This window comes from Engraulis encrasicolus, chromosome 6, assembly GCF_034702125.1.
Source record: "Engraulis encrasicolus isolate BLACKSEA-1 chromosome 6, IST_EnEncr_1.0, whole genome shotgun sequence".
NCBI classification, from domain to species: Eukaryota; Metazoa; Chordata; class Actinopteri; order Clupeiformes; family Engraulidae; genus Engraulis; species Engraulis encrasicolus.
In genome coordinates, this window is record NC_085862.1 from 25,731,995 (window position 1) to 25,744,662 (window position 12,668).

At 45.1% G+C, this 12,668-nt stretch overlaps 1 protein-coding gene across 1 annotated transcript; it reads right to left on the reverse strand.

Annotated features, from left to right (window-relative positions):
• Positions 1–1,937: 1,937 nt before the first annotated feature.
• s1pr3a (sphingosine-1-phosphate receptor 3a) lies at positions 1,938–7,522 on the reverse strand. Its single transcript, XM_063201035.1, has 2 exons — positions 7,297–7,522; positions 1,938–6,507 (listed from the first exon to the last, which is right to left on the reverse strand). Exon 2 carries the CDS (start codon positions 6,348–6,350, stop codon positions 5,121–5,123), a length of 1,230 nt encoding a protein of 409 aa, XP_063057105.1. The 5' UTR covers positions 6,351–6,507; positions 7,297–7,522; the 3' UTR covers positions 1,938–5,120.
• Between the last annotated feature and the right edge of the window lie 5,146 nt (positions 7,523–12,668).

Here is a 12,668-nt window from a genome sequence, read left to right on the forward strand (position 1 = left end):
TGACAAAGTCAGGTGACCAAATCTAGCCATGGAAATCATAATCAGGAAAATCAATCATTGTTTTCTCCTTGGGAACTGAGGACCTTCATATTTCTACAGCCAAAATGCATTTTGTAAAATAATGTAGTAATAAATAAAACAACAGTTGTGCTTACATTGAGGTTTTGCTCTATTTCACAATATGTCAGAGGCAAAATAAAAGGACAAAGTATGGTTAGGGTTTAGGGGTATCTCCAAGTTCGAAATGTATCCAAAAACCCTGATCAGTCACCCTATCAGAAAGGGGCATTGTGTTGTTAAGAGGCCTTCCTCATCGCTTCCCCAGATCATGGCATTTACGTTAACCATATGTAAGAAGCTCAGCTTCTAAGAAGGTGATTGTCCTTGACAGGCATTCTGTGTGGTAGCGGCGCTAACCTTTTCAGGTGACAACCTGTGTGTGTGCCCATCAGATTCAATTTGTGCTGTACGTCGGGATGAAAAGAGCTGTGTAGCCGTTTTCCTTTCAATTATCATTTAAAGAGGTATTTATCATCAGCCGTTGGGAGCTACAGGGCTGATTTAAGCTGACAGTGTTTGACCTTTAGATAATGAGGCAATCTATGCATCTATGTTTCTCATCACTGTTTTTTTTACACAAATTAAAGAGAGAGAGAGAGAGAGAGAGAGAGAGAGAGAGAGAGATAGAGAGAGAGAGAGAGAGAGAGAGAGAGAGAGAGAGAGAGAGAGAGAGATGTAAGGTGTAAGGTGGCTATTATCCTTTATAAATAGTCTATACAGCTTTCTCTAACCTCTCTCTTGTGCAGTGCTCCTTGGTGTCACCCAACGTCTCTCAAATCCTGTGGTGCCATGTGCCCTCTAGCTGTTGGCTGAAGTAGTACAGGCACACAACACTGCCATTATCTTCCACGGGGGATGCTTTATGAATAGGACAGAAAAATAAAAAAGGTGTTTGTTAGTCGTTTTCATTTTCTATGTCTCAATAGAACGAGAACATTTCTCTTCCAATGGCAATTCATTCTGCTCATGCAGTTTGGGCAAAAGAGCAAGACTTAGTGTGTGGAGAAGCACATGTTTAACAACCTTTGCAGGAGTATGACAACCCAACTGGACAAATCTTACTACCACAGCAGTCCACAAAAAGTGTTCACTGCACACTACAAACAACGAAATTGCATTTATGCCTCACTCGTGCAAGGAGGTAGCCCCCAATGGCACTCCAAGGGAGCAGTGGGGTGGGACGGTATCTCAAACATGAGGAAGACTATACAACATTTACGTTGATTTTAATTCATATAGTTTTCGATGGAATCATCTGTTTTCATTGTTAAGGTTATAGAAAAGGAAATAACTAATTTAGATTTTAAGTGCGTAAATTCTTTGTGCATGTTCTTTCCACCAGGGGGAGAACTGGAGAAGTGCCACTGTGTAGTGAACTCAGCGCCATCTAGAGAAGACATCCAAAGAATGTTCATGAGAACAAAACAAGAGACAAAGAAGTTCCCGCACACTGTTCACACTTGCAGTTTTTGCTTGCGACGTTTCAGTCTGTGACCTTCCTCAAGCAATACATTGAGGAAGGTCACAGACCAAAACGTTGCACATAAAAACTCTGTAAATGTGAACAGTGTGCGGGAGCTTCTTTGTCTTTATACGTTTGTGACCCAGTGGATCCACTCCTACGCACCTGGCAAAAGGAGATGTGCAAGAATCCTAAAAATAGTAACAAAACAACAATGACACAATAATTACATGACATGCGTTCTGATAAGTTAATACTATACATATTAATAAAGTTAATAATAATAATAATGAATAATAATGCAGATATTTTGCTATTAATGTAACAACAGAAATAATGCATCTCTCTGACTGCTGTAAATTTTATTTGTTCGTATAAATACTTTTTGGAATGTCCTATCAGATGAATTGTAGACAAAGTAAACACTGTCCCGAAATAACCGTGGTCTTTTCAGTCATTAGTTAGAATATTAGTTTTATTTGGATTCTCTTGGCTGCAAGCTGTCTTCAGGCATTTGCCCTTGTCTAAGACTACATTTACACAAACATTGTGATTTCGGTTGAGAATAATCATTCTTAAAGTGAATCATAGAGGAACATTTCTCCCTTCTCATGTCTTTAACACATTTTACAAAAGGAAACTGAACTCTGAATGTATGAAATACCATGAGGCTAAAACAAAAAGAAATACAAGATTTCATTGTTAAGGTTTAAAACACAATGACAAAATAATGTATGGTTGTATGCTCCATGAATGTCTCAGTCCATTAATGTATATGACTGATTTCAACATTTTGAGACAAAATACAATCAGCATTTGATGAAGAGGAAAAACAACCTCTAAAAAATGGAAAGTTAATTGAATATTTCCATTTCCAATGCATAGTTTTATATTTTCCATTCCATATCCATTCAGGCCCTTCTAATTGCACCTACAACAAAGAAATCTAGTACATATGTTCCTGATAGTCCTGATTCCCCATTTGAGTGTGAAAAGGGTGCGTAGCAAAAAAACAGAGAATAGAAAGATATCCTCCACGCTCTTGCAATTCGCAATCTGGTGCATCACAGGAAAGGACAATTAAGTGTAGATGAAGAAGAAAGTCACCAGAGCATCTTCAGATGTGGATAGTTTACTGTTTTATTGGGCAAGTGCCAAGACTTAAGTTTCAACGTTGCCACGTCTTCTTCAGAGTCAATGGGTATTTCTCAAAGTGAATTGTTCTGGCCTTGCTAGGGCGAGTAACGCCCATTTTCCGCGGCAGTATCCAATTATGAATTAGGCCTACATTTAGAGCTTGCTATTGGATACACTTTGGTGAATATACTTTGAGAAATAGAAGGTAACAGCTAAACTACCCATATCTGAAGATGCTCTGGAGACTTTCTTCATTATCTGCAAAACAACATGGAATGTCTCTCTCTCTTTTCTCTTCTTACTCATCTGGAGATGAATACATTACAAACAAACAAGCTGTTTGTTACATATTTCTTTTATCCCAGACATGTAAAGGTCTTGAACCTCTTACCGGCCATGTTTCATCAATGTGACCCTCTGAAGAACTTCCAAAGTTTGCAATTGAAACATGCCTGGTAAAAGCGACACTTAAAAAAAAAATGTCTGTGATAGAAGAAATAAGTCAGTCATATTATGAAGGACGACATAGCGTGTGTGAACCTCATACAATCATCATTAAGGTTACTTTGTTGTGCTGTTATACTGGATTATAATGAGACACAATAATACTGAAATTTTCCTAATTGTGTGTAAATAAATAAACTGTGGTTCAGGTAAATTGAATACACATACTGAATGTTGCTCTGCACTGGCTGGTGCATACCTGTCAGGTCTCTGTGTGACAGACAGAGACTGAAATTCGCACCATCTCAGCATGAGCTTATGTCATGTTTATAATACACATAGGCCTACGTATGCACACAACAATTAAGACTTATTTATTCTGACAGTCATTGGGCTCCTGAGCTCAAAACTGAACTGAAATGTAGACCACAGTATGAAGCAGAGTTGTATAAAGTACAAGTACTCTTACAGGAGTAATCAGTCGTGTGATATTACATGGTTTCAACTATGTAATATTATACTACAACTGTTGTTATTACATCTCTAAGAGTACCTCTACTTCTACTTTATACAACTCAGGGGTGTGTTTCTCGAAAGTGTAGTTGTTAGCCAGTTAGGAACTTCGGAAGTTACCAATGGGAAATTGCATTGCAAACAACAAAGTAGCTATCGTAGTTAGCGACTATGGTTTCGAGAACTGCACCCCTGTCATGGAGTATATCGCGTCATGTTTCCTTGAGTTGATGCAAATCTCTTTGTTCTGTTGCTATCTGCTGCTATGGTTACCAATCCTTTCATGGCTGCCTACTGTAGATCATGCTGGAATCTCACCACTAAGGTTACCATGCACCAGTGGTGTAGTCTACTTTTTTGTGGTGGGTATACTGTATATTTGAGCATTTTTTAAAGTGGGTATACTGTATATATTTGTGCTATTCAAAACAATGGATCAATCAATTTTAAGTGGGTATACTGAAATCCCTGAAATTTAGAAGTGGGTATACTCTGTATACCCACGTTCTACGTAGACTACACCACTGCCATGCACTATGTTTGCTGTGGTTTCATTGTTATTGCTTATAATTCCATTCATTAACCCTTGAACCCTTCATCCACATGATGTTATTACAACCATTTGACTTGACCTTTGTGGAATTGTTCTGCTTCATTCGATGTCATGTTTACAGATTGGATGAAGATACGTTTGAGGGACCCTGGACATGAAACCCTGGGACCTTAACGAGCTAAATCCTTCAGAAAACAGTTCAGTGCTTGTTCAGTCTAGTGCCTAGATAATATTTTGTTCCTTCAGATCAGCCTTACGGTAAAATAGTTCTCGAAAGTCAGTCTCTTTGGTCTCATGGGTCCCATGGTTATTGTTGACCATGAATGTAGTGGCTACATACTACATACAATACATCCATCCCATGATGAGCAGTATCCATGGCAACAGTGCTTATGGGGCCTACTATTGAAGGTAGGTCTATAGACCAATCACACACCTTCTTAGACCCCTGTAGTCTAAGCTTCAATGCCACAAAACGGATGCGAGACAGTATCATTACATCTCCACAGGATCTAGACAGCATCCAATGCACAGCTTGTTCTTTTCCCATTGAAAGTCTGCTATCAATATCATCTGGGGCTGCCATGGCATAGTGGTTAGGGAGGTGGAATTCAGATCAGAGGGTTGCCAGTTCGAATCCCACCCTTACCAGTTCTCCCTTCACTTCTATCCATTGCTGAAGTACCCTTGATCTGTGGCCTCCCTGAACCCCGTTTCAAACCAGCAATTTTGGTGAAGGGAAGCGGGCACGATAACGAAGTGAGCGAAAAGCTCAGTCTGCAGAGAATCCTTTTGAGGTGTTGAGAGGGATGCTTACTGACAATCTAATCCATGCCAAGATATGCTAGCTGGCATCCATTAGGCCAGCACTGGAACCACAGGTTCAACACAGAGTTTCAAAATGACTCGATGCACATCTGGCATCTCTAGGCCCTGGGCCCAACATCTGAGTCATAGTTTCCCCAGAGAGGGCAGGGCACCGGCTTTCACCAGCACCACGGAGAGGAGGTCAGTCTTGCCCGTGTGAGCAGGGGCGCCCACGGCTGGAGTGCTGGCAGGCTGGCGAAAAGAGTTCCTTGGCGTTGGGGAGTTCTTTGCCCTGAGCGGCGTCGATTTGACAGAAGCCATGCTGGACCTGCTGTTCTCGATGGTGGGTATGGGGGTGCCGGGCGCGTTCATGCCGGGGCCGGTGGGCTGAGGAGCCTCGAGCGACCCCTGCCCACCACATATCCCACCGCCACCACCCCCACCACCACAGCAGCACAGCAGTCTGAAGAAGGCGGCCCGCATCTCCCGGCTGGACAGCGTGTAGATGAGCGGGTTGAGGGCCGAGTTGAGCACGGCCAGCGCGATGAACCAGTCCACCTGCAGCAGCAGCGGGCAGTCCTGCGGCGAGCAGCCCACGTCCACCAGCAGCAGCGAGAAGAGCGGCGTCCAGCACACCACGAAGACGCCCAGCACGATCACCACGGTGCGCAGCAGCGCCAGCGCCCGCTCCGACGGCCGCCCGCTCACCCGGCGCCCGCTGGAGGTCACCAGCCGGTAGATGCGGATGTAGAGGATGACGATGGCCAGCAGGAGGGCGCTGAAGACGCTGATGCAGAACGCCACGTAGCTCTTGGCGTAGAGCGGCAGCACGGTGGAGCAGGCGTGCAGCTGGCCCCGGCAGTTCCACCCCAGGCTGGGGAGGGCGCTCAAGAGCGCCGAGACGAGCCAGCACGCGGCCAGCAGGCCCAGCAGGCGGCCGCGGCCCGCCGCCTCGCATGGCCTGAGGCGCACCATGGTCATGTGGCGCTCGATGCCGATGGCCAGCAGGCTGAACGTGGAGGCGCTGAGGGCCACGAACATGCTGCCCTCGCGCGCCAGCCACTGCCACGGCTTCAGGAAGTAGGTGTTGCGGCCCGAGGTGAAGATGTTGACGGCGTAGGCGATGCCCGCCAGCATGTCGGACAGCGCCAGGTTGCCGATCAGGAAGTACATGCGCGTGTGGAAGCGCTTGTTGCGCCACAGGGCCAGCAGCACCAGGACGTTCTCCATGACGATCAGGCCGCAGATGAGGATGAGGATGGCCGTCTTGCACCAGCCCACGCTGCGCGGCCGGTTCCACTTGCCTGAGTGGTTGTAGTGGCGGACGATCTCCCAGTCCATGCCTGGCTCAAGGGTGTTCATGACTTGCTCCATGGCTGTGTAGCGCACTACCTGATTACGCACGCTAGGGGGCGACGACGTGAAGTTTTTAATGGATACAGGGGGGTAGTAGAAGGCGCTGCAGCGACATCATCATCCTCATCATCAGCTGTACCACCACGCTGGATCATGTGCTGGATCATCAAATGTTCTGTGAACAGTGAACACATTGGCATACATGAGAAAAATGGTGCAATTGTTACACGGTGGCACTCATGGTGTTTGATAACAAGGTAAATGCCGTATGACAGGCCAGGCTGCGGTTTTTTGGCAAGGCCGGAGTGTACAATTAGAAAAAAATAGCAGAAAAGTACTAATACATGACATGTTAATTGTTGTTATAATTAATATTGCATGAAGGACTGTGTTTTGTTTGTTTGTTTGTTTGTTCCTCCCCTCATAGCCTTCATATGAAGGTATCCAGATGCAATACACTTGGCACGGCCCTTTACGCAACAGTTATCTTTAATGGGCAATTGATCTACACACCGGGACTTCTAGGTAGCCTACAGTCTAACTACGCCATACAGATATTTAAAGATTTATACAGATGAGATATTTGGTATCAATTCAATGTTTTCATCACTGATCAATCACGAAGGTTTTATAGAAGTATTGCGCGTCAACGGTCAATGGATCCAGCTTCAAAAATCTGTTTAAAATTAACCCTGGTCAACCGACCTCCAACAACGGAAGGTAGCCTAGTAGCAACACTAAACGAAGTAAGTATCCTGTAGCCTAAAATGGGTTGCAATTAAATATCTGAACTGCAAGTCATAACATAAACCAATTTCATTACATGCTTTACCCATGTGGGTTTCTTTACTGTTAAATGACACGAGTATCCAAATAGCCTAATCCACGAAAAACATTCTGTTTTGTCTACAACAGGCATTTGTTTGGTAGCCTATATAACAGCAATGTTCAAGAAATTACTTACCTGTTTGACCATGACATCCTGAAAACGCACGTTCCTCTACATGCAACGAAAAACTCCTCCTCATATTCTTGGGAATAGGTAAAGATTATTTTCTCCGTTGTTTTTTATTCCTGGTGTACGTTACACGTCCATGTTTTTCTCAAAAAAATACGCCTCAAATTCTTAACAGTTTTACTTGACACTACGCGTGGAAAATTCCCTCTTGCGCATTAACCGTCTTGAGCTAAACTGCCCATCAGAAGTTCCACAAAACTTTGTGGAGTCCAGCCTTCAGTCGGGGCGGGTTTAGAGTCGGTCGTTAGTGGGTGTGAGTTTGTGTGAGTGCCTCTTGTCCCTCCGACTTCTGGACCTCAGACGCACAGGCAAGAAGCAAACATCATCAAATGTCAAGGTTTGTTAGTTGTAATCATTCATTTAAATCATGCTGTTACACTCGTGTTGGGCTCTTTACTGTCGCTCAATGGGTGACAGTAGAAGAACCTCTCCCTGTATCAGAATTACGCATCTGAAAGCCCTATAAAAGGACTTGTTTATACAAACCCATGCGTGACTCTTGGCTATGTGACACATTGATGTGTCACTTTAATAACGACCCTCTGAGGACTATTGAATGTGGGCTGGTTCCTCACGCAGCAACATGCCTGTGTCACTAACCGGGAATTAACTGTCTGGCCTGCTGAATCATGGCCAAGTGAGTTCTGCCTGTTTACAGTTAGTCTGTTTTTATGGGAGTTAAGTATAAACCAAATGCATGCATGTACATTTCACAAGTCATGCCAGCACATAATGCATGTTACCAATGTCACTTGTACAGTGTAGCACCAAATGCAGTTATTATGTAGGCAAATGTTTCACAGGAGAGTAGGAAAGTGGGGTTTACGGAAAGTTGTGTAGAAATTCTATCCATTAAACAAACAATAAAAACGTTTAAATATGTGCATGCGGCTTTTTTTATTCTGCTCACACACCATTGCTCATCAAGGGGGAAAAAACATAGGAGCTTAATGCTCTGTGTATTCAACCGACTTTTATTCTTTTATTCTTCATCTTTCTGTTCTTCTCCTTTTTGTCCGCCCGTTCTCTCCTCCCTCCCCCTCCTCCTCTCCCTCTGTGACTGGTCGGTTGGTTGGTTGGCTGGCTGGCTGGCCGGGGTTTGGTGTTTACAGAACAGGCAGTGCATTCTCACAGTGCTCCCCCAGGACCCCGGGCCCAGACTACTTACATGGAGACTGTGTGAAATGTGGCCAGAGTTACAGGAATGGAGAAGGGAGGGGGGGGGTGCAGATTGGGTGAGTTGGGTTGGGGTGAGTGGATGTAAGGGGGTTGGGGGCGGCTGATTTCTCTTATCATATCTCAGAGTGCACCCCCTGCACCCTACTCCTCTCCGCTCCGTCTCTCTCCCCCCAAAAATTGTCTGTGGCTGGGACGATCAGGCCGTGAGGGGGTGACGGGGTGACGGGGGCCACTTGGACTGTCAGAGAGCAGCGGGGTAGCTGAGGGTTGAGAGGTGGAGGTCGAGAGTGATGCTTCACATACATACGTCTGGGTCCATGCTGTCCTCATCTCCTCATCCCAGGGCTGTTCTGGGACAAAAAGGCAGGCCGGGCATTTTCAGCCAAGACTGGTCCACCAGGCATTGAGAGAGACAATGAAGCCTGTGATAAAAAATGTAGTCATCTATTACAAGCTAGTTTGACCATAGCAGCCAAATGAATATGTAAATCTAACACAGAGAGCTCAGCTGTGGCAGCATGAGGCCTGATACCAATACACTTAGGGAAGTCCCAGGCTAAAATCATCAACAGTCCACCGAGCAAATGCCCTGTTTGCTTTATGGCCAACCCAGTCATGCCTCATCCCCTCGTCATTCCTCGACTGTTTTCTTTTCTTTCTTCTCACTCCAGTCACTGACTCTATTTCCATATTTTCCATAGTGCTTTCCTTTAGTCTTTTAGTCACCCCCTAAGACATAGGATCTAGGATCCCCTTCATCTTGTGTGTTCATGTTGTGTGTTGTTGTTCTATATACTCTCTCCCCTCCAGGGGCGTATCAGCTAATTGTGGGCCCTATGTACAATCAGCTCCAGTGGACCCCCCAGCCCAACATGATCTCCAAAAATTCCGTGCTCCTGGGCACGGAATTGTTTTCCGTGCTCCTGGACACAGAATTGTTTTCTGTGATGGACACACAGAAGTGCTCTCTCTATACTCCCACAGCTCTGTTTCCACAGTCTTTGACCTCAGTCAAATATTTTTTCTCCAAAAAACATTTCTTACTGACAGGTTAGGCTTAGGGATTGTTTTGGTCTGGGCACAGCTAGTATTCTTTAATTCATTATATGAATTTGATAGCCTATCAACCAACTGGAAAAGGTATTTGTCAAAAATATGTCTGTAGCCCCTTAATGCACGCTGTACCTCCTGTGGCACGCTGTAATAGGCATTGAAAGTTAACTGCTATAGAACTACACCACTATGACAGTGCACGGGGCCTTTAGTAATACATTACGACTTGGTCACTGCCATTCTGGTAACAGCTCATTTATAATGCCGTGTCTTAAGGGATTAATGACGGGTTAAGGTTAGGGAATGTTTTGGTCAGGGTACAACTTAAATTGCTATAGCATTATTTTGCTTAGGATTAGCATTTGGTATGTATTTTCTAATGATAGAATTAACACGGTGCTGTGGGAATATAGAAAGCAGTTCCGTGTGCCCATCACGGAAAACAATTCCGTGTCCAGGAGCACGGAATTTTGGCAAAATCCGTGCTCCTGGACACAGATTTTGTGTCCTTAACAGCACCGAATTTTTGGAGATCAGGCTGCTCAGCCATATCTTTACATAAATAGGACTCTGTGTGCCCCCCTTTATACATGGGGCCCTGGTGTCTCAGTCACACTTTACCCTCCTGTGCGACTCCCCTGCTCTCCTCAACCCCAAGTGCCTATAGCTGGGGCGGTCAGGCCGTATTAAGTCCAGCCCAGGACATCAGAAAGCAGCCGGGGACACTGCACAGGGTTCGAGAGTTCAGGAGTCCTCTGCCCTCATCTCCTCCATCCCCACGTCATTCCTCAGATGTTTTCTTTCTTTCCCTCTACCCTCTCTCTCTTTCAATTTCTATATATTCTCCCTCTTTCCTTTAGACTGGAGTCTAAAAGAAAAACGTTTCTTCTCCTTTTTACCCCCCTTCGGACATCTAAACCTCCAAAGGCATGAATAGGATCTCCTTAATGTTGTGTGTTTGTGTTTGTGTTTGCGTGTGTGTGCGTGTGCGTGTGTGTGTTGTACTGTATAGTCTCTCCCTTCAACCCCAAGTGTCCTTGGGGCCGCCTTGGGCCGTAAGGGGGTGATGGGGAGTGTTGTGTCCAGTCAGAGCATCAGAAAGCAGCAGTGGAGCTGAGGGTTGCGAGGTCTGGGTCAAAAGTGATGTTTCACAGGCATCTCTGTCCTCGTCTCTCCATATATTATTATTTTTTTATCTTTCAGCCTAGTCCCTCACCCCATTTACATATTTTCCTCTTTCCTAGAGTTCCCCCTCTACCCATTCCCCATACACAGCCACTCCAAACATCATACTGTATGTCCTGCTTTCTTGTTCTCTCACGTTCTCTTTTCTCCATCCTCTGCTCTCACATTCTTCCTGATTTTGTTTCCCCCCTCAACTGCTCCCTCTCCTTCCCCTTCATCTCATCTCTACGTACAAAGGCAAATACCTACGCCAATGCTGAAACGTGAGGAAAAAAGGCCTTCAAAGTATTGGTATTCGGTTGGATATTTTAGTTACGGCAGTGTTACATAGTGTGGCATAGCAATATCTCTAAAACCTGACACATTTGGGCCATAAGGCTTTGTCAGAAGATAAAAGAGTTATGAAGACAACTTTCAGTGTGAATTCAATTTTGACAAAACTTTGCAGTGTACCCGTTCTCTTGTTCTCTTCTCTCATCTCCTATCTTACGTTTTCTCATGGTATTATCATGTTCTCTATTATTCTACAGTAGATCCAGAGATTATTTAAGTATAGAGATATGCCAACATAATAGGTTTCTATGGGCACCTAACATGACCAGGTTCCGGTCTGCCTAAAGGGGCGTGTCATAATGCTCCTAGCATTGAATAGAACAGTCCTCAGGTCTGCCTAGGTCTGCCTAAAGGGGGATTTCCCCCCCGATAATAGAACCAGGAAACAATGGGCCAATGGAACCTCTCTCTCTCTAGTAGAACTACTGGGTTCTGTTCTTCTCTCCTCTCCTTTCCTCACCCTCCCTTCAACTCCTCTCCTCTCCTCAGCTCTTCTCTCTTCTCCCCTCAACTCCTCTCCTCGGTTCTTCTCTTCTCTCCTCACCTCTGTCCTCTATGTGCCCTTCGATCCCACCCTCTTTCTTTTCTTCCCTTCTCTTCATTCCTCAGCTGTCATCACTGTTCTTTTCTTTGCTCCTCACCCTCTTCTCGTATTCCTCCTCTCCTCTATTCAGCCCTTTCCTCTCTCTCCTCAATAGCATCTTCTCTCTTTTTCTCCTGTCTTCTCTTCACTCCTCTCGGCTCTCCTCTCTTCTTCTGTTTACTCATCTTTCTCCTCTTCTCTTCTCTTCTCTTCTCCTCTCATCTTCTCATAGTTTGCTTTCCTCTCCCCTCCTCTCTTCTCTTCTCCTCTCTTCCCTCTCCTCTCTCCACTCCTCTCCCCACTCGTCTCTTCTCTCTTCCCTCTCCTCTCTCCACTCCTCTCCCCACTCCTCCCTGTTTTCCTCTCATGTCATCTCCTCTCCTCTCTTCTCCTCTTCTCTTCTCTGCCCTCTCTTTGTAGCTTGTTGTGCTCTCTTCTCTCTCCACTTCTCTTCTCTTCTCCTGTCTTCCATCTCCTCTCTCCACTCCTCTATTCTCTCTCCTCTCTCCACTTCTCTTCTCTTCTCTTCCCTCTCTTTGTAGCTTGTTTTACTCTCTTCTCTTCTCTTCTCTTCTCTGCTCTTCTCTTCTCTTCTCTTCTCTTCTCTTCCCTCTCCTCATCTAGCTCTCCTTCCTCTCTTCTCCTCTCTTCCCTCTTCTCTCTCCACTCCTCTCCAAACTCTTCTCTTCTCTTCTCTTCTCTTCTCTTCTCTTCTCTTCTCTTCTCTTCTCTTCTCTTCTCTTCTCTTCTCTTCTCTTCTCTTCTCTTCTCTTCTCTTCTCTTCTCTTCTCTTCTCTTCCCTCTCCTCGTAGCTTGTTTTTCTCTCCTCTTCCCCTTTTCCAGTCTGTGTGCTGTAATGAGCTGATGGATTACCCTGAGCTCTATTGACTTAGCCCTGAGCGCTGACACTCCACACAGCCATTTATTACAACCAGCAAACACTCCGGGGGAAGGACGGCCATGTATGTGAAACTGTCAGAAGCAC

Excerpts from the sequence above, each read along its gene's own strand:
- s1pr3a (XM_063201035.1), bottom strand. The coding sequence starts at position 6,350 with ATGGAGCAAGTCATGAACACCCTTGAGCCAGGCATGGACTGGGAGATC.